Source organism: Lygodium microphyllum, chromosome 3 (assembly GCF_053477565.2).
Source record: "Lygodium microphyllum isolate KBCC chromosome 3, Lygodium_microphyllum_v1.1.10, whole genome shotgun sequence".
Lineage (NCBI taxonomy): Eukaryota > Viridiplantae > Streptophyta > Polypodiopsida > Schizaeales > Lygodiaceae > Lygodium > Lygodium microphyllum.
The window spans coordinates 19715522-19737752 of NC_141137.1; the positions used below are offsets into that span (position 1 = coordinate 19715522).

At 38.7% G+C, this 22231-nt stretch overlaps 1 protein-coding gene across 1 annotated transcript; it reads left to right on the forward strand.

Moving 5' to 3' along the window:
- The first annotated feature begins 17168 nt into the window (after positions 1–17168).
- Positions 17169–20875, forward strand: LOC148038122 (wall-associated receptor kinase-like 6). The gene is made up of 3 exons (XM_087669179.1): positions 17169–18240; positions 18483–18695; positions 18889–20875. Exons 1-3 carry the CDS (start codon positions 17277–17279, stop codon positions 20316–20318), a joined length of 2607 nt encoding a protein of 868 aa, XP_087525305.1. The 5' UTR covers positions 17169–17276; the 3' UTR covers positions 20319–20875.
- The last annotated feature ends 1356 nt before the right edge of the window (positions 20876–22231 follow it).

A 22231-nucleotide genomic window follows, 5' to 3' on the forward strand; every position in this document is an offset into this window, starting at 1 on the left:
GTTCACTCCTTCTTCTTTTCTCTGTTCAAAGTGTTGTCCACTGCCTGTGTACTGCGATCGCGGCGCGCGCGATTTCGCAAATCCTCTCTTTATTTTTTTCTTGTTCTAAAATCTCCAAACTAACTAAAATATCACTTGTCTTTTCTTTTAAATGTCATTCAGTTCTAAAAATCTCCATGTCTATTTTTTAGGATAATATCTAAAATATCTAAAATATACTAGTTTTGCCCAAAATCTAATATTCTTGGACCATCCAAACTATACACATTAACCTAGTGATTAATATAACTCATAAGTCTCGTTCACATTGTAATTTACGTGAAGGGTGGCTACGGTCCTTTTCAATCCGAGAAAAATATCAGATTTATGACTCTTGATTTTTCTAAATAAAATATTTTAAATTAAATAAAAATTATTAATAATTAATGTTAGTTAGTTTTTACCTTAGTTAGTCTTTAGTTAGTAATCTTACTAACTTATTAGTTGACTAGCTAACTTTCGAACCAACCAACTAACTTTTATTGTGCGTAGATATTACATCCTCCTCCCCTTAGAGAAATCGAGATGTCCTCATCTCGAGAGAAACGGGGGTATCATCTTGGAACCTATGGGGTATGGACCACCATGCTTTCACTGCGCTACTCTGATCACTCACAGGCATGCGGTCTTTTGAAACAACAATCTATGGTATTTGATATATCCGAGTCTTGGGTATAATAGAAAATTTATTGTAGTTACATCTCATGGATATCTTCTAGGTTTTTCCTAAGCACTTGGTATATTCTAGATCACTGGAGCTTGTACAACTTTATTTCTTGTAAGCTCAAGTTCTCTTCGAGTTCCGTTGGGACAATTGATATAGTTATGTCCAATGTTGTGGCACTCGGAGCATCGATGTTTACGGTGCTTTGGACATTCCCTTTTGAAATGACCTAACTCCCTGCAATAGAAACATCGCGGAGCTTTATCACTTATGGTCACAAGATTCTTGGTTGTCCTTGGTAGGATTTTCTTCTTTAGACCAAATTGTCCTAGGATTCTTTTAGCAAATTGGAGTGGTCCTTTATCTTGAAAACTACATTCCCAGATTGTCATGTCCTTAGTTCGGGACTGAGCTCCATGGAAAATTGGCTTTGCTTGTAATACTAAAGAATACTTCCAAGCTTCGACATTCTGGTAAGACCCAATCTATATTAGTTGAGAAGAAATGGCTTAAGAGAAATTCATTGCACATTATAACTATCATTCCTTGCCAGAGTATCTCTAATCATTTGCAAGTTCTAGGCTCAAAATAAATGCAACTCATAATACTCAAGTTAACTGTAGTTTCAAGAGTAAAGTTTATTCCAATACAAGTTGTATTCCATGTCGATAAAATTTCTAGGATTTCTAATAATCCTGAAGTGGTATAGTAGGTTCTAAGTTTTCGTCTTCATCTGATTCCTCTATATATCCGAAGATTGCACTTGTGTAGCTTCGTTTTCTTGGAGGCTCCGTATCTTTTGGACTTAAGTCAGGGCAGTCTGCTTGGACATGTCCTAGTTCATTGCAATGGAAACATTGATGGTAGGGACATCTCCTACGGATGTGCCCTGTCTCTCCACATGTATGGCATCTCTTACCCAGATCTCGAAAGTCATCTTTACTACAATTTTTCGATTTAAATTCTTGGACGATTGGATTCGCTTGGAGTAATGCGTCTTGCAAGTCCGTTGGACGCATTGCTTCAAGATGGTGGTTCAGCGGAGTGTTTAGGCCATGGCAAAACTTGGATACTTGCTGCGCAATATCCATAGGTGGTGGGTATTTTAGCAGGATTACAAACTTTGAGTAGTAAGCTTCCAAAGTTAATTTTAGTTGCTTTAGCTTGAAGACTTCATTTATCTTCAAAGTCTGGTAGGTTGGCGGAAGGTATCGTCTGCGTACAGCATCTTTCAGCTGAACCCAAGTAGCTTCAAAAACACCTTCATCTTTGCACCATTGCTTCCACCATAATCGAGCCTGGCCAACTAACTTAAGTTTGGCTATCATTGCTTCATTGGTAGAGGCAGTTCCCAAAGCAAGGAAATAGTCATCCATCAACTCAATCCATATCTCTGCCTCTGTTGCAATGTCTATCCCTTCTCCATCAAACTCAGGTGCCTTAATTTGCTTGAGAAGGAATTTCTTCTCTTGCATGTCAACATTCGTGGGTGCAGAAGGTGCCTAACAATCAAGCCATACTGCTTAGATTATTTTGTTTAGGATATGTCTACAAACCATACATTAATCAATCACGTATCAATACAAAGTTTCGGCTCTGATACCAACTGTGAGGTGGCCGCCTGCCCATCGGCTATCTAGGCACGCATTTAGTGGTCTATCAAGAAACGAATCTAAGTGTCGCTGCCAACACTCCCATGGAATATTCCGGGTTTTGTTGCCTAGGATTTCCTGAATCCGCCTCACAATGGAACGTTTACGACCGAACCCACTAGGATCGACCTGAAATTTGGGCTCTTAATGGCCAAGGTCTCCTAACAACATTCTAGCGTCGGATCTTAGACATCCTACTTCACACAGAGATACCCAATCCGAAGCAGACCCATGCCGCACTTGGTTCAAAGAGAATGGGAAACGAGAGGGATGCGCTGCTCAACCTCTCTGCCCATAGGGCATAGTCCCATTCCGATCCCCTAAAACGGCATGAATCGGGTTCTAACTTATCAATACCTAAAGGTCGAATGATGATAAAAAAACTTGTTAGAAGCCTCTCAGTTCTCTGGGACTACCCTGCCGTAGAACGGACCCGTCGGGGGTTCCACCCACTCGCTTCCTTTAACAGCTTTAGTTTTCTAATTAGGTCCTACCACATTTATGTGTGACACTTAAAGTTAGCTTCATTAATTAAGCCTTTTAGGGAACAGGGTTCGTTCGTATAACTTATAGCATAGACATGAAAACAGAGCAAAGCAATCTATTGACAAACAAGTTCAAATAAGTTCCTTAACTTATCTTCAAGTTAATCTTTGTCTCCCGCCCATACAGGAGAAATTATGTATCGCTTCTATCCAACAGAAGTATCCCTTCTGCCATGTAGAAGTAACTGGTCCAATTCACATGGCACCACAAACTCAATCCTTTATCTAGAATAGGATCTCCCAACATGCCCAGATGTTGGGGGCCACGGAGGTCTTCAACTCCATTCTAGACCTAGCAAGGGGTGTCCAGAGCTCCAACTGACCCGCAAGTTGTCTAGGAGTGAAACATCATTCCCGTGGTTGGTCTTTTCACCACTCGACCTTCGGCCCATGAAGCGAGTAGTGCCCTCTCGGGTTAATCCGCGGTGCGATCATGGAGGTGATCCACCCGTGCAATATATCCTTCCTTAATTAAATCCTTTAAGAATCAAGCACAAACAAGGCATTCAGCCCTAATATCATTTTCCAAGAAAACATTCATTTATTCCCATGGCAACTTATCATCACATACCCTTGCCATGCATTTACCATAAATCACAAGCACTTAGAATAATCATCCAAACAACAACTAACAACCAGTTGAATATAAAAGCATTTAGGATGTTATTCGATCAATCAATAAAACCAATTGCATTCTTTCCAACCAATGCAAGAATAGAGGATATAACATTTCCATCGTATATTTGCTCTCCCCCTTGGGATCGAAGAGCAATACTATGCAAAAATGTTTCTTAACACTTCCTTCCTTTGGCTAGGGCATATGTTAAGGGTTTAAACACTTTTCATGATGTAAGTTTTATAGGTCACTTACCTTGATTGATAACCCAACCCTGAATTTGGATTGGCAAAAGTCATCGTTATCCGACGGATCCCAAGACATCTTAGTTTTAACCCTTATGATTAATTTCTTGTACTAGCTTTAGGCAAGTCATGAGGCAACTAGAAAATTGTCCTTATATATCAAACATGTTATAGGCATAACGTGTGAATACTTAATAAGATAAGTGCGAGATGATCTCAAGTAATTAGACTCCAACAGGCCTTGCATTGAGCTAGAATCTAGTTTTTCTTAATATTTGGGCTCTTAGGCTAAGTACTTTTGAAGTATCTAAACTTTAAACTAGTACTTTCTATTCATGATTCTCAATGTCGTATTCTTTTAGTAATTATGCTATTTGTAACCCTTGACTATACTTCAATCTAGCACTTTTATGCACAATCTTTTAATGTCATTCTTTTGATGACTATGCCATTCATAACGCTTGACTAATTCTTCCTTGTAATTGCTCTACTAGCAAATAAGTCATATGTAACTAGGTGCAATTATCTTCCCTTCATATATACACTTCACAAACTCCATCTTCCGAGTAGGTGAGATAAAATTTATCCTTTTCCATGATCTATACTCATGCATTGTAGTATGGGGTCTAATGTATCTCATACGAGAATCAAAGCAAGCATCTATCAATTTAAAATACATTACTTACGACCGGAACCGCAATTGGATTGATAGTGATGCCTTTGCACGAAGCCTTGTTGCTGGTTGCAGGATTGTCATCCGCACGCGACATTCTTCGCTTGGAGGCCATCGTCCGCAAGTAGACTCAAGAGATTAAGAAGGTAGAATAGATTCAAGATGGGAGAGCGTAAGAGAAGATGATTAAGTCGAGGATCGAGATAGAGGGAATTGAGCTAATTCTCTTCCTTGCAGCCTCTCGAGGTGACTCTTCCCTCTCTCTCTCTCTCAAGCTCTCTTTCAAACTCTTCCTCACAATCACTTGGAGGGGTATCCTTCTCTCTACCTCTCTCTTGCGGCCTCTCGAGGTTTCCTTATGCTTTCTTATGCCTCTCCCATGCCTCATATTTATAGTGAATTAGAGAAGAGGGCTTGTGGTTGAGAAGTGGAGCTCTTTGTGGAGGGGGATCTTGGAAAGATAAGTGATCTGATGCTCAGATCATAAATCTGATGGTTCCATCGGCTCCAAAAGGGGGGTAAAACTTCAAGACACTTGTTTAGAAAGCTCTTAGTTCACTCCTTCTTCTTTTCTCTGTTCAAAGTGCTGTCCACTACCTGTGTACTGCAATCGCGGCGTGCGCGATTTTGCAAATCCTCTCTTTATTTTTTTCTTTTTCTAAAATCTCCAAACTAACTAAAATATCACTTGTCTTTTCTTTTAAATGTCATTCAGTTCTAAAAATCTCCATGTCTATTTTTTAGGATAATATCTAAAATATCTAAAATATACTAGTTTTGCCCAAAATCTAATATTCTTGGACCATCCAAACTATACACATTAACCTAGTGATTAATATAACTCATAAGTCTCGTTCACGTTGTAATTTACGTGAAGGGTGGCTATGGTCCTTTTCAATCCAAGAAAAATATCTGATTTATGACTCTCGATTTTCTAAATAAAGTATTTTAAATTAAATAAAAATTATTAATAATTAATGTTAGTTAGTTTCTACCTTAGTTAGTCTTTAGTTAGTAATCTTACTAACTTATTAGTTGACTAGCTAACTTTCTAACTAACCAACTAACTTGTATTGTGCGGAGATATTACAAATGGTCTTGAATCAAATGATTGCCATGATTCAAGACATGATGTTGGTGCCCATTTCCTTCTAACATCTCACTGAACTTTTCATATCACTTCAAACAAAGCGTATTCACACTCAACTATCTCCTCTACACTTACTCTAGCCACAAATTTTGTACAAGAACTTCAAGAGGCTATCATGATTAGTAAATGAAGACGATTTGATCTCTTGAGAATCCAGTGTGCTTTGAAGACTTGTTTAAGCTACGGAAATGGCCAAATAGTGTTTCAAAGTAGTATGCTTGAACACATGTAAAAGGCATTTGAAGATACTAGTTTTCATGGCTCCAAAGTAATGAAAAAATAGGATATGTGAAACCATCAACAACAAGCATGGGGGGCTGATGCTATAGCACAACTTGAAGTGGAAACGCAACATGAGGAGGCTATGGAAGTTCTACAATGCAAAGTTGCAACAATCACGTATAAATTTGAGATAGCAACAATTCCATATAGATGGTTGTTGATGCATACACAAATTAAATGATCATACAAAGTGATTTTGATAGTTCTAGAAAATTTCTCTAAAAATAAATCTATCTTTAAAAATACTAACAATTGAGCATCAATCAAAATAAACCCCAAAAAACCAAGAAATTAACTTTAGAAGTGCTCTACTTTTTTAAGAATGATAAAATGAGAAAAAGTAAGTTAGGTTCATCATGTATTACATGGTCTATTAATAAGTAATTGATAAATTCTACTTGCCTTTAGTTGTAAATTTGGTTAATTTAACCTAAATCTATGCTTATGATAGCTAGATGAAAAAGAGGACATTATGATAAGGACTTTTAGCATCACTAGACAAACGAGTTTTGAGCATCTTGTGCGATATTGAAAAGCTTATCTTGTGAGATGAGGGTCCCACACCTTACAAGGTGATGGGTGTTTGCTTTTTTGTCACTCCTCAAGTACTTGTTAGGGAAAAGGATCAAATATTACTACCCCCTTGATGTAGGATGTATTTGGAGGCATATGAGAGCTTAAGGAGGCTTTAAGTTCATAAATATCATGTGAAATTAGAAGGAATGTGATCATATATAGCCTAACCTTGCGGGGTTGGAAAATCCCATCCTAGGTCAGACAATGTTGGTCGCTCTTGCAAGAGTGAAGGTTTTGTAACAACCTATTTGGTTAATATATCATTGATTTCCAAAGTGTTTTTACTTTGTTGAATGGCTATGTCAAAGGGCCCTATGTCAATAAAAGAAAGCTACTTCTATATATTCTCACAAGGTGCTCATATGATTTGCCAATTAGATAACTAAAACAAACTTGTCAAGGAAAGTAGATTTCAATGCCTCGATATTTGAGTATCTATGTTTGGGTGGACCTAACAAATTGAGTAGCTTTTCTACACTAGAAAGAGCTACTAGGACATTACTCTCTTTTTTTATTAGTGAGAACCAACTTGATACCATTTTAAGGGAATGGAGTGTGGTTGAGTACTAGTCCTAGTATATCTGGAAGTTTAAAAGATAGCACCATTCTCTATGGAATGTGTGTTGTGTGGCTGAGTGTTGGTCTTAATACATGTGGAAGTTAAAAAAGACAATTCCACTCTCTGGGGACCCAAGTGTGGTGTTAGCCCACTTTGGCCTTTAACTGGTTATGAAGTGACCCTTCTAAGATAAGTGTTCAACTGATAGGTGACTATTCTATTCTTTCCCTAGGAAGTACAACCATAACTACCATGCCCAACTAAGTCTACTATTTCTAGCGAGAGAAGATTGAATGGTTTTGCATGTATATATTATGATTTTTATTAACTATAAAAGGACTCTTTTAGGGCTATAGAGGAGGCACCTCATAGAGAGAACTTCTTGTGAATGACCATAAATGTTGACAAGAGACGATTAATCATTTTATTGAGGAAGTGGATTTCCTAGTCACTCTCAGTATTTCAATGGGATGGCCAAATCTAGAGTTGACTTGCTCCCACAAGAACTTTATCATTGTATGTGCATCATCCTCTTGTGGTCTTAACCTTAGCCCATTTGTTGGCTTTTTGCTCAACAATACAATGAAAAACTTATTGACTCAAGAACTTTGGATGTGTTGGCTACACTATGTCTCAACCTAGCTAGAACACTCTTTCTCCATCCAATCAAGCATTCATCAATCACAAAGAAGACAAATGCATTATTAGATTTGAGTTGTAGAGAGCTCACCCACTTACATATTGTGTTGTCATCCTCATCACTCTTAATGGGCTTGCAAGTGGCTCCATGATCCAAGTGTTGCCTTTTGGTCTTCTACTTTATAGCTCTAACTCGATCCATGTGTGATACAAGTGATTGTAAGTCAAGAGAAGAAGATGGAGATGGTGCAAGAGGTGGAGAAGAGCTTTCCCAATTGTCCCTTACACTCCCTCACATTTGTACACACACACACACACACACACACACACACACACTCTCTCTCTCTCTCTCTCTCTCTCTCTCTCTCTCTCTCTCTCTCTCTCTCTCTCTCTCTCTCTCTCTCTCTCTCTCTCTCTCTCTCTCTCTCTCTCTCTCTCTCTCTCTCTCTCTCTCTCTCTCAAGATGCTCCATTGGATAAGATAGAAGCAAGAAGAAGAGCTCTCAAAGGTTTGCACACAAGAGAAGCCTCTTCTATTCAATTTTCAACCTTTTGTACATAGTCTTACATTTTAGGATTTTCTCCCAAAAGCTGGGCACCCCATTCCCTTCTTGGAATCTTGACAAGTTCTTGTATTACATATGTACGTTTTTGGGCTTAATCTTGGACTCTCTCATAATTAAGAAGTGATACAATTTGCATAGGAGTGAGCTCGGCTCTTGGATAATATCATTAAAACATAATACCTTTTTGAAAGTTACACGAAGACCCTATCACATATGCCCATAAAATTGATCTTTGAACATTTGGCACTTCTTTTATGCTTTAACTTTGCTCTCTAAAAAATAGATTAACCCCATTTGATCAAATTAGTAATAGGGACTTTAATAGATTTAGCTTGAGAGTATTAAATTGTAGGACTTATATATTCCAAGAAAGTCAATTTTCCACTTTTCAAAGGGTTCACTAGCTCAAGTTGAGGTTATTGCCATTTTATCATTTTGAATTAGTACATTTGTTTGTTGATACTTATCATAGTGTTTAATGTCAAGTTGTGTCTTTGAACAATGTGTTCCATCACAATTGGGCTTGGTGTCACCTTTTGGGTTGCAGTATTCCTATTGAAGTGTCTTCTTGCTATACCTATATGTGCTTCTTAGAGCACATCAAGGATCTAGTGCTCACATAATCATCTCATTAGGGGAGATTTGGACTAAAGTTTGGACCTTTTAGCTGTAGGAGAAGGAAAGCCTCTCAACCAATAGAGGGAGAGCTACATTTACATTAAAAATGGGGTTTTTTCAAATTTGAAGTCGTTTGTCTCATTTTAAAAGATTTTTAAAATAAAACATTTTAAGGTTTTTTTGGGGCACAAATTTATGGAGGCACAGAAAACAAGGGGTATTGGTGCAATTTTTACTATGGATACATAAGTTATGTTATATAGACAAAGAAGAGTAGATGATATGTTGACAATGCAAGGACTATGAGAGCATTATGTCATTAGGAGGAGAGGATTGGAGATTGCATAGTGTGTACAAGATTTTCTTTGTAACCAATTGAGCAACAATCCCATTACCAAATAAGGACTTTGATAAAACACGTGTTCCAATGAACTTGAAATGCACAAGATCACATTCAGCTTGATATGTTACTCCAAACCATTTCGAGAAGTCATCCTTGTAGGCAATGGATGGACAAATAAATCCTTACCAAGGGTAATGGCAATGGATTTGCATTTGATGGTGAATGCAAGCATGGGAAAGGTGCACAAGCATGGCACTCTGAGAGCATTATGTCATTAGGAGAGGATTTGAGATTGCATAGTGTGTATAAGATTTTCTTTGTAACATATTGAGTAACAATCCCATTACCAAATAAGGACTTGGATAAAACACGTGTTCCAATGAACTTGAAATGCACAACATCACATTTAGCTTGATATGTTACTCCAAACCATTTCGGGAAGTCATCTTAGGTAAGGGGTGCCACATGAACATACAAGGTCCTATTGCAAAATCCTAGCATCTAGAGCAAAATTTCAACATGCAAACCAAGAGAAGCTTTGTGAACACACTTAAGAGAAAATAGTACTTGCTTTCTCAATACATTTGTCTTCTCCATGAGATGAGGACCTACAAAACTACTTGTGAATCAATCTACTTGTTCTAGACATGGGCATCATAAGTATTTAAGTTCATATATCCAATATCAAATTGAGTTTTGCTTTTGGAAGGCTACTTCCTTTAGCCCCTTGCTTCTCCTTCAAAGTCATTCTTTTCTCAAATAAACAATTCAACCTATAGGTTTTAGAATGCATTTACAACCAACCACATTCAATATGATGGAGTAACTATTCACCATCCTTGAATTGGCTCTAACATTGTATAGTCTTATAATGTCGATCCAAGTGCATAAGCCAATTTATGGTAATATAAACACATTTGGGTCTAGATCCAACAAATTGATCTCAATTAGGGATGTTAAATGAGGTGACATGGTGACCTTAAGGTAAGGCTCATAGAAAAGATTACTAACCAATGCAATAATTGATGAACATTAAGTTGAGATTTTGTAAGTTGCTTCATGTAGCTAAACATTGATCGATTCTTGTAATTGGTATTATGATCTTCTCCAATACTTATAGCTTAATAAACTTATTCATAATCCAAATTAGAAATCTTGATGAGTTTTTTTGTGCCATTTGGAAGGGGGGAGGGGGTTCGTAATAGGCCATAATTGTTTTGAGATGCACATTAGTAAATCAAGTCACAACCATGTTGTTGGGCCTTGTGGCCCAATAAGACTCCTCTACCATATCAAACTACTCATAGAGAGAGAGAGAGAGAGAGAGAGAGAGAGAGAGAGAGAGAGAGAGAGAGAGAGAGAGAGAGAGAGAGAGAGAGAGAATGTAATTCATATGTAAGGGGATACCCTCTCAAACATATGTAGAGCTACATTGCACATCTTGGAAGTTCCAAATATATACAATGGTATATTAAATCCCTTATTGTCATTCTTCAATACCTCTAATGGCTCAACTATGCAAAGATCTAGAGTATGCATGCTTTATGATCTTGTAGGCAATGGATGGGCAAATAAATCCTTACTGAAAATAATGGCAGTGGATTTGCATTTGATAGTGAATGCAAACATGGAAAAGGTGCACCAAACATGGCACTTTGAGAGCATTATGTCATTAGCAGAGATTTTTAGATCACATAGTGTGTACAATATTTCCTTTGTAACCAATTGAGCAACAATCCCATTACCAATAAGGACTTTGATAAAATGCATGTTCTAGTGAGCTTCATATATTGCAACAAACCATTTGGGAAATTGTTGAGGGTTGAAAGGACTTGATTTTTTGGTTGATTTTTGTTGGCTTTAAGGATTGAATGGTTGATTTTCTATGGATTTTGTGTGTTGATTAATTGTTTTAGAAGTGTTTGGGAGTGTTTTGGATGAGGTGGATTAGGTTTGAGAAGCTCATGATGTTTTAAAGTGAAGAGATGTTTTGACATGTTCTATTAGTGTCTAATTGGTTATGATTGAGTCTGTTGAGCTTCTATTTTGCTTTGTTTTCCTTTTGTGTAAGGGGTTGGAATAATGATTGATGGAGCTTAAGAGTGTTTGGAAGCTTATTTATTTATTCTTTATGGTTTTGAATTATTGAAGTTTAGCTAAAGGCTTTTTGATAACCTTCTAGCATGTTTTCTATAGACCCAATGTTGAGCTTCTATAAAGCCTCCGTCTCTGCTTTGTTTTGTTCTGTATGCCTTTGTAAGTGTGATTATGGATGAATTTGTAGCTTGGGGAATTTTTCCAATCTTGGAAAGAAATGAATATAAGTTCAAATTGGCTTGAAGAAGTGGAAGAGGTAGCTAATGAAGACTCAAAGCAAAGACTGAAGTGACAGTGACACAGTTAAGCTACGAAGGGACATTATAGTGGCTTTGGCGACCTTTCATATCAAACATACCTCTTGGGAGGGGTATCCACGACCAAAGAAGGGTTATGAATAATTATTCTTGATTATCCCATTGTACATTTGAGAGAGAGTATGTATGAGAGAGAGAGAGAGAGTGTGTGTGTGTGTGTGAAATAGCAAAATCTATGCAAAACAATGTATCTATGAGTGAGAGATTGTGAGAGAAAGCCATAGAACCTTTGAAGAAGAATACTACGTGATGATTTCCATGTAGAGTGGTGTATTCTCTTGTGTTTTTTGTGGTCTCTTGATGAATTCTATGAAGAATATAAAGAGCATAATCAATTTTGTTCAAGTTAAAGCTGTGGGAGAATTGTTTATATGAAGATTTGTGAAGATTTATTGTTCTTGGTGTTCTTTTTCTTGTTGTGGACACATGAAATATGAAGAACATGCTTGTTAATGATACAATATAGATTTTCTTGCAGTAGATTCCCCATTTTTTCTTGGTGTTCCTCTTGGGGCTCCGAGATTCATCTTGGGTAGGGGGTGCCACATGAAGTACATAGAGGGCCCTATTGCAAATCCTAGCATCTAGAATAAAATTTTAACATGCAAACCAAGAGAAGCTTTCTAGACATGCTAAGGAGAAAAGAGTGCTTCTTTTCTCAATACATTTGGCTTCTACATGAAATGAGAGCCAATAAAATAGCTTGTGAATCAATCTGCTTGTGCTAGACATGTGCATCATAAGTATTTAAGATCATATATCCAATATCAAATTAGGTTTTGCTTTTGGAAGGCAACTTCCTTTAGCCCCTTGCTTTTCCTTCAAAGTCATCCTTTTCTCGGATAAACATCTCAACCTATAGGTTTGAAAATGCAATTACTACCAACCACATTCAATTTGATGGAGTAACTGCTCCTTATGGTTGTCGCATCACCATCCCTGATTTTATGTCTACCAATGTATAGTCTTATAATGTCGATCCATGTGCAGAAGCCAAGTTATGCTAGTATAAACACATTTGGGTCTATAACTAACAAATTCATCCCAATTAGGGATGATAAATGAGTTAACATCGTAACCTTAAGGTAAGGCTTGTAGAAAAGGTTACTAATTGGTGCAATAATCGATTAACATTCAATTGAGATTTTGTAAGTTGCTTTGTGTAGCTAAACAATGATGGATCCTTGTAATTGGTATTATGACCCTCTCTAGTACTTATAGCTTAACGAACATATTTGGACCATAAATAAGAAATCTTGATTAACATCTAGAAGGGGGAGGGGGTTTCTAATAGGCCACAATTGTTTTGAGATCCACATCGTATAATTGAGTTGCAACAATGTTGTTAGGCCTTGTGGCCTAATAAAACTCCTCAACTATCAAAACTTCTCACAAAGAGAGAGAGAGAGAGAGAGAGAGAGAGAGAGAGAGAGAGAGAGAGAGAGAGAATATAATTCATGTGTAGGTGGACATCCTCTCATAGATATGCAGAGACACATTGCATATCTTGGGAGTTCCAAATATATACAATTGTAGATTAAATCCCCTATTGTCATTTTTCAATACCTTTAATGGCTCAACTATGCAAGTTCTAGAGTTTGCATACTTTATGATCTTGTGGGCAATGGATGGACAAATAAATCCTTACCAAGGGTAATGGCAATGGATTTGCATTTGATAGTGAATGCAAGCATTGGAAAGGGGCATAAACATAGCACTTTGGGAGCATTATCTCATTAGGAGAGAATTTGAGATCACATAGAGTGTATAAGATTTTCTTTCAAACCAATTGAGTAACAATCCCATTACTAGTAAGTATTTTGATAAAACACATGTTCCAATAGACCTGAAATGCACAAGATCACATCTTGCTTGATATGTTGCTCCAAACCATTTAGGAAACTCATCTTGGGTAGGGGTTGCCACATGAAGTACATAGAGGGTCTTATTGCAAAATCCTAGCATCTAGAACAAAATTGCAATACACAAACCAAGAGAAGCTTTGTGGACATGCTTTAGAGAAAAGAATAATTGCTTTCTCAATATATTTGGCTTTTAGATTAGACGAGAGTCTACAAAACCACTTGTGAATCAATCTGTGTCCTAGACATAGGCATCATAAGTATTTGAGTTCATATATCCAATATCAAATTAGGTTTTGCTTTTGGAAGGCTAGTTCCTTTAGCCCCTTACTTCTCCTTCAAAGTCATTCTTTTCTCTGATTAACATCTCAACCTATAGGTTTTAGAATGTTGTTGCAACCAACTACATTCAAGATCATGAAGTAACTATCCCTTATGCTTGTTGCATCACCATCCTTGATTTGGCTTCTACCAATCTTTAGTCTAATAATGTCGATCCATGTACAAAAGTAAGGTTATGCTAGTAGAAACACATTCGGGTCTAGATCCAACAAATCCATCCCAATTAGGGATGATAAATGAGGTGGCATGGTAACCTTAAGGCAAGATTTGTAGCAAAGATTGCTAACCAATGCAATAATCGATGAACATCGAGTTGAGATTTTGTCAGTGGCTTTGTGTAGCTAAACACTCATGGATTTCTGTAATTAGTACTAGCATGGCATGCATGGAATGCTAGGCTACTTTACAACAACTTTGAAGTGGCAAGCAAAGTTACTATGCACTTCGCTTGACAATTTATTTTTTCTCTTTCTCTCCCTTCTTTTCCCCCTTTGTTTCTACTTTTTTTCCTCTCTCTTCTCTCTCTCTCTCTCTCTCTCTCTCTCTCTCTCTCTCTCTTTCTCTGCCTTTTATTTTAGTTTATTTTCTCTTATCTCTCTCTCTCCCCCCTCTCATTTTCTTCTCTCCCTCTTTCTCCTTTGCTTTTCTTCTTCTTCTTCTTCTCTCTCTCTCTCTCCCCCCTTTCCTTCTCCCCCCTCTTTCCTCTCTTTTCCTTCTCTCTTCTTTTTTTCCTATTTTCTTCTCTCCTCTCTTCATTCTCTCTTTAATTTTTTTCTTCTTTGTCTCTCTCTTTTTAATTTTATCACTCCCTCTCTTTATACAATTCTCTCTCTTTGTTCATATTCTCTCTCTCTCTCTCTCTCTTCACTCTCTTTAATTTTTTCTTTTTTATCTCTTTTAAATTTGATATTTCATCTATAATTCTCTCTTATCTCTCTCTACTTTTCTTCTATCTACACTTTTTTTCTCCCCCTTTTCTTTTGCCCCCCTCTCTCTCTCTCTTTTTACTCGCCTCTTTTTTTCTTTTTTTATTCTCTTTTAAATTCTCTCTCTCTCTCTCTCTCTCTCTCTCTCTCTCTCTCTCTCTCTTCTTCTTCTCTCTCCCTTCTTTCCCTCTCTCTCTTTCTCTCCTTTTTCTCTCTCCCTTCTTTCTTTCTCTCTCTCTCTCAAAGTACGGCTTTTAAAAAATTTTAATTTAAAAAATAACTTTTTTAATTTAAAAATAATTTTATATTAAAGATTGTAATCTAACCAAAAGAGGGGGAGAAAAAAATGTTTGTGAAAAGTTTGATTTAATTAAAAAAGGGAGAGGGAAGAGAGAGTGAGTGAGCCTATACATGAGAGGAGAGGGGTTAATTAAAAAGGGGAGAGGGAAAAAAGAGAGAGTTATCTTTAAATTTGTTTCTTCTCTCTCTCTCTCTCTCTTAAACTTTATCACTCCCTCTATAATTCTCTCTTTGTCCATATTCTCTCTCTCTCTCTCTCTCTCTCTCTCTCTCTCTCTCTCTCTCTCTCTCTCTCTCTCTCTCTTCTTCTCCCCCTCTCTTCGCTCTTTTTCTTCTCTCTCTTCTCTTTTGTCCTTTTTTTCTTCTCTCTCTTATTTTATCTCTGTCTCTCCCCCTTCATTATCTTTTTTTTTAATTTCTCTTTTTAAATTTTATATTTTCTCTCTCTAATTCTCTCTCCGTTTTTCTCCGTGCTTTTCCTCTCTTCCCTTCTCTCTCTCTCTCTCTCTCTCTCTCTCTCTCTCTCTCTCTAATTTTATCTTTCCTCACTAAAATCCTCTCTCTCTCTCTCAAAGTATGGCTTTCAATAACACTTATTTTTTTAAAGTAAAAAAGTAATTAAAAGATGAGAAAAAAGTTTAATCTAACTAAAAGATGGAGAGAGAGAGAAACTTTTGATTTAAAAAGAAAAAATATTTAGAAAAAAATTGATTTAATTAAAAGAGGGGGAAGAGAGAGAGAGAGAGAGAGAGAGAGAGAGCCTACTTGTGTGTGAGAGAGGGGAGTTTAATTAAGAAGGGGAGGGGGAAGAGAGAGAGTTATCTTTGGATTTCTTTTCTTTTCTCTTTCTCTTTTTTAAATTTTATCACCCCCTCTATATAATTCTCTCTTTGTTCATACTCTATCTTCTTATTCTCTCTATATCTCCTTTTTGTTCTCTCGCTGCTTTTGTTCTCTCTTCCCTTTTATTCTCCCCCTCTTCGCTCTTTTCCTTCTCTCTCGTTTCTTTTTTCCTTTTTTTCCTCTATGTTCCCCCCTCTCTCTTCTTCTCTCTCCCTCTTCGTTCTCTCTTTAATTTTTTTACCTTTTTTTCTTTTAAATTTTATATTCCCTCTCTCTCTCTCTCTCTCTCTGTGCTTGTTTTCTCTCCCCTTTTCTTCTGTCCCCTCTCTCCTCTCTTTTCCCCTTCTCTCTTCTTATTTTCCTTTTTTTATTCTCTTTCAAATTTTATCTTTCCTCTATAATTCTCTCTTCACCTCCCCCCGCCTTTCTCCTCCTCCTCTCTCTTCCCCCCTCTCTCTCTCAAAGTATGATTTTTAAAAGCGCTCAATTTAAAAATTTAAAAATAAGTTAAAAAGTTTAATGTAATTAAAAGAGGAGAAGAAGAGAAAGAGAAACTTTAGTCTTAAAAAGGAGGACAAAGAAACGCATGTGAAAAAGATTGATTTAATTAAACTAAGGAGAGGGAAAAGAGAGAAAAAGCCTACACATGAGAGAAAAAGGGGGTTTAATTAAAAATGGGAGGGGAAAGAGAGAGAGAGAGAGAGAGGGATCTATTAAATGTGAGAAAAAAAACTTTAATTAAAAAAAAGGTTTGGAAATAGGATAGATTCGAGATGCCCTTATAAGTTCAAGGCTTTTCAAACCTATATATATATATATATATATATACATACAACTTAAGGAACTTATTTGTCCCCCAAATTAAAAATCTCGATGAGTTTTTATTGCCATCAATCGTCAAAAGCAATTGTGTCATTCAAATACTCTATAAGTCGCGTTTTGAACGATGGCATGGTCCTTAGACACCCCCTTGGACTCTAGTAGGTACTAGGGAGGACGAGATGAATACGCATGCATCGGGACTCGGGAGCCAACTAATGCCTCTCTCTCTCTCGCGCGCGCAAACTGTATTAAGACTTTGTTTGGAGACGTTGTTATAACTCGTGTCAAACTTGGTGGCAGGCCGTGAATGAATGGATCGTTCCTTCCTATTTAAGTATGAGTCCCCTTTTCGATCCGATACAAGTAATAACGAAGAATCCTCCGTCCGATTCCATTGAAAGCCCATACAACCATGCGGGACAAAAATTCACGCCATGGTTCGACTTTAATAATTCAGAAGGACCGCTCTCAATGCATATGGGACGACGCCGTTGCAAAGCCATGGGATTCGGGAATCCATTCGACTCCCTTCGGCAGCTTATATTGATTATCTGGTCTCTCTACCAATAGTAGTAGGCACATAGTAGAAGTAGGCATAGACATGGATCTGCCCAGCCTTCCATCCTTAATTGGGATCGACGAGAGGGAAGAGAGCTCCTTGTTGAGCTCCTTCCTCGCCTTCTTCCTCCTCTCATCTTGTATTTCCTCTAGGTTTTTCACACTGGCATCTCCATTGTCCAAACAATTGCTTCACTATCCACCATCGACACCAGCCATGGCTAATGTTGCTCCTACCTCCAGCTCTTGCAACTACACAGCCCAGATTTGTGGCAACCTCTCCATCCCTTACCCTTTCGGCATGACCCCTGAATGTGGTCTTGCCGACTATCGCATCACTTGCATCAACAATATTCCCTACGTCAAGACAGACTACATTGACCTTCAAGTGCTCTCCTTCTCTTCCGATCACCTCATCTTAAGCTCAACTCTCCTGAAAGCAAATTCCTGTGGAGAAGATACCACGAAACAGATCTCTCTCGTGTCTCAATCTGGCATGTCTGTTTCACCAGATAACATCTTTCTCGTCTCTGGTTGTGGCCTTTCTGGTGCATTTGGTACTTCTCCAGCTGTTTACATTGTTGGGAAGTTCTATGGAAGCTGCAACAATCCATGTTACTTGGACCCTGGTGTCTTTTGCACAGTTCAGATGCCCAAAATTGGGGCCAAGCAGATCAACTTCAACGTGTCAGCTGGTAACACACCCTGTGGTTTTTCCACCATCCTAAATGACCATGACCTCTATAAGCATCAGGGTATCAACTCCAGTGATGAATTCAGCTACAAGCTGAAAATCTCCTTCGGCTTGCAGTTGCCTTACAATTCTACCTACAATTGCAGCAATCTTGAGACCAAACTTGACTATGCTTGTGCCCCCAACTCGCAATGTCTCGATGTCCCAAACATTGTCCTGGCACCTGATAATGACGCCACAACAGGTGGGTACGTCTGCAACTGCACCAAAGGATACCGTGGCGATGGGTACAGGAATGGAAAACAATGCCAAGGTAGGTGTCATGTAAAAGGCCACTTCCGGTGAAGGGGAAAACTGGACAGCTTCCTATCTTTGTGTTGGGTGGGATTTCTGAATAAAAGCTCTCCTGGGAGCTCACTGTCAAGCTCACCGATCATCCCCAGTTAGAGCAGCAGAATCCCACCTGACTGAAAAAGGAGGAAGTTGCTTTTCCCATAACCCCAGAATACTGTGAAACATGTTTGAGCTGATGCTTGGTTTCCTATGAATTTCCAGATATCGATGAGTGCTCTGAAGGTCTGGACAACTGTGTAAAGGATCCACTCTATCGGAACTGCACCAACACACCTGGAAGCTTTGTTTGTGGATGTTTAAATGGTGCTGAAGGCAATGGCATCGACATGCACAGCCCTTTGGGAACTGGCTGCATACTGAAGGCAATAGTAGCAACAACGTCAACAAGAACATCCAACAACCAGATCTTAACAGGTGAGCGGACAGATCCTAAAATAAACTTTCTTGTCTTCAAACCAGTGTTTAAACTCCTTTTCCACGATTTATCATCCTCATCCGCACCGAGCTGAGAGAGTACAAATGTGGATCCCAAGTTTTTAGCTTTCACTGCAGGTTTAACCTATCACCATCATGGTAATGAAGATTGCTGTTTGTTTGATGTTCACAGCCACAGGTGCCTTCACATGTGCTGGCGGATTGGTCCTCATGGGTCTTCTCTTAAGATGGCTGTGGTTGAAGTGGAAGGCTAAGGAACAGAAGGCAGCTTATTTTAAAATCAATGGTGGAATGAAGCTGCAGGAATACATCTCCAAAGCTGCAGCTGCTGTAGGTGTGGGCCAAAACTTCCGTGCACCCAAGCTCTTTTCAGAGAATGAACTGAAAACGGCAACAGAAGACTTTGCGTCACATCGCAAAATAGGAGCAGGTGGACATGGAACTGTGTTCAGAGGCCGGCTGAAGGATGGCACAGAGGTGGCCATCAAGAAATCCTTCAATTTGCAATATGGTGAAGACTTGAAAGAGCAGTTTGTCAATGAGGTTATTATTCTTTCTCAAATCAACCATAGAAACATAGTACAAGTATTGGGCTGTTGCTTGGAGACTCAGACGCCTCTCCTTGTCTATGAGTATGTCTGCAATGGTACACTGTATGAGCTGCTCCACAGTACCTATGACCCAGATGATCAAGAAGCCGCCAGAGCCAAAGGTTCAGATCAAGCCAGTTTTGCAGATGCATCCATGGTTGCTCGTTGTGCAGCCCAGATTTTCAACTGGGAAAGCCGGTTGACCCTAGCAGTGGAATGCGCAGATGCACTCGCTTACCTGCATTCCTCTCTGTCAACCCCCATCTTCCACCGAGATATCAAGTCCTCCAACATTCTCCTCGACAGGACATTCACGCCCAAGATAGCCGACTTTGGCATCTCCCGCCTGGTGCCACGCAACAAGACGCATATCTCCACCCTGTTCCAAGGAACCCTTGGCTACTTGGATCCTGAGTATCTCAAAACCTCGCGGCTGACTGACAAGAGTGACGTCTACAGCTTTGGTGTGTTTCTGATGGAGCTCATAACATGTCTCAGCCCCAACATGGATCCTGACAGGCTATGGGCAGAAGGCATGCCGACATCAGACAAGACCGCTGTTGCGGCTGCTGCTGATAACGATGATTATGATGGTGGAGATCACGATGATGATGGTCATAGTGATATGATTAGGCACCCCATCAGGTCTCATAATGTGATTAACACTGGAATTAAGCATCCCATTGGGCTTGATGACGAGATTAAGCAAGCGATGAAGCCAATATCACCGCTGGCAGCTGTCCCCATCACTGCACTCTGTGTGTCGAGCTTGGAGAATGGCCATTTTGCGGACCTCATCGATCCCCGGTTGCTCGAGGTAGAAGAGTCGGTCGAAGGACGGTTGAAGTCCATCTACAGAACGGCAAAGCTTGCAGCTGCCTGCGTGCAGATGCCCGGCTGCAACAGGCCTTCCATGAAGCAGGTCCACCTGGAGCTTCTGTGGATACGAGGCTCCATGCATCACCATTCTCCTCGCAAGGTTGGAGGTGATAACGGGGATAGGAACTTCTGACAACAAAATGCTAACAATATGCTTAGAGGACTGGTTCATTGTTAACCATGTACATAACACTGCATTAATGTTTAGAATGAAGGTTAGATCCACCATTACGCGTGTTCACCATTATGAGCGGGGGTGTAAGAGACGATTAGAAGGGTTTCGTGAAAGGTAGAAGTAACTAGTTAACCAGAATTTCCGTAATTGTGTGATGCTATATTAATTGTACCCAAAAGAGGTAGGATGAGGAAAATGGGGCACAATTTGGGGTGGGAACGACAAAATTTTGAGAGACATCAAATGCATAGAGGAAGTGGCACAATTGATGTACGAAAGCTACTAGTTCTTCTAGGATGTATGTATTATTGATCTTTGTAGAGTTCTTAATCACTATAGAAGATGTGATGGTGTTTCAAAGTTTGTCAACAGGGACCTTGTTAAGGTCATCTCAATGTCTATTGCAAGGTTGAAGCCTAATGATTGGTGGCCCTCAACTATGCTTATCATAGCCTATAAAGCTAGCGAAAAGACTCTAGCATTCAAAATCATATTTATTTTAACCAAACTTCTTATCTACATGCAGTAGAAATTTCAAGGTGCTATATTAAACCTATCTACCCTAATTGATTTTGCTTTATAAAGTATGAACAAATATACATGGACTTCAAAAATCCTACAGCAAAGTTTATTGGCAATTCCTGCTAAAAGTTCTCGCTACAATTAAGCTTTGGTCTCTAAGCTTGCAAAATGATTCAAGCACTCTTTTACAATGCTATTATAAAAGTCAACATCAATGGCTTTCTCTCAGGTAGCTTTAAGCTACAAAGGTCAATGAGGCATGGTTGCCCTCTCACCTCACCACTTTTTGCAATAGCCACTAAAGTCTTATTGAGGGCAATTGAAGGGAAGGCAAAAGATGGAATTCTCATAGATTTTGCAATGCCTAGATGTAGGTGCTTCATAAGCCAAATGTTCATATATGATAACAAGAATGTAATAAAAGTTGAAGAAAGAAATGATAAGAGGCTCTTGCAGGTCTATGAGGAATGTTTGATTGCTTTGATATGTGATTTTGTAGAGTAAGACGGAATTAATATTCCTCTCCTTTGATCAAATTCCTACTTGAGTAGTGGAACTCTTTCAATACCATTTAGGCAAGATCAATGATATGCTACCTTGGATGCCTAATGAAATTGGGGGTCTCCATGACACAAAGAGATTTTGAGTGCCTTTTAGAAAAGGTCAAAAATACGATGGGGTGGAAGAGACAAACATGGAGAATAACAGGGAGGCTAGTTGTGGTAAATAATATTGTCATATCATGACACATTCATTGGTATTATCTTCCCTTTCTCAAAGGCATGTTGGCCAAATGTTGAAGCATTGTTCAAATCTTATTTGTGCTCATATGGGGAAGAAAGGAAGTGGGTGGCTGAGCAACTCACATCACTCAAAGAGGTGAGAGGCCTAGACCTTGAGAGTTTGCAACAAAGATATAGTGTAGGGATAATTAGCCTTAGTTCATCTTTAGGACTCCCAACTTGTGGACCTCGCACCTAGATTAGAGGTGAGTTTCTAATCCCACCATGGCAAATACATGAGTATCTTGCCAATTATCCATTCCACAACTCCATTGTAATCATTCATGTGAAATCCAACCATTAGCTATGGTTGCTTTGATCGTGGCTATTTTCATATTTTCCTAAGTATATTTACATTTCATAGATATGGTCAACTGGCTCTCCTACATTATTATCAGAGAAAGCTTTTGGTGCTGTTATAGAATCCTTTTCATGTCCACATCTAGTTGCAATCATTGAAGATAGTGTTCATAAAAAATCCCTTGATCAGCTTCCTCCAGGATGACACACTGCTCCATTGGAAGTATTACTCTTTGTAGCACTCCAAAGAGGGTGTGGTAATACAAT

Coding starts and splice junctions, on each gene's coding strand:
- LOC148038122 (XM_087669179.1), top strand. CDS start 17,277: ATGGATCTGCCCAGCCTTCCATCCTTAATTGGGATCGACGAGAGGGAA. Junction 18,241..18,482: donor GAATGGAAAACAATGCCAAG/GTAGGTGTCATG, acceptor ATGAATTTCCAG/ATATCGATGAGTGCTCTGAA. Junction 18,696..18,888: donor CAACAACCAGATCTTAACAG/GTGAGCGGACAG, acceptor TGATGTTCACAG/CCACAGGTGCCTTCACATGT.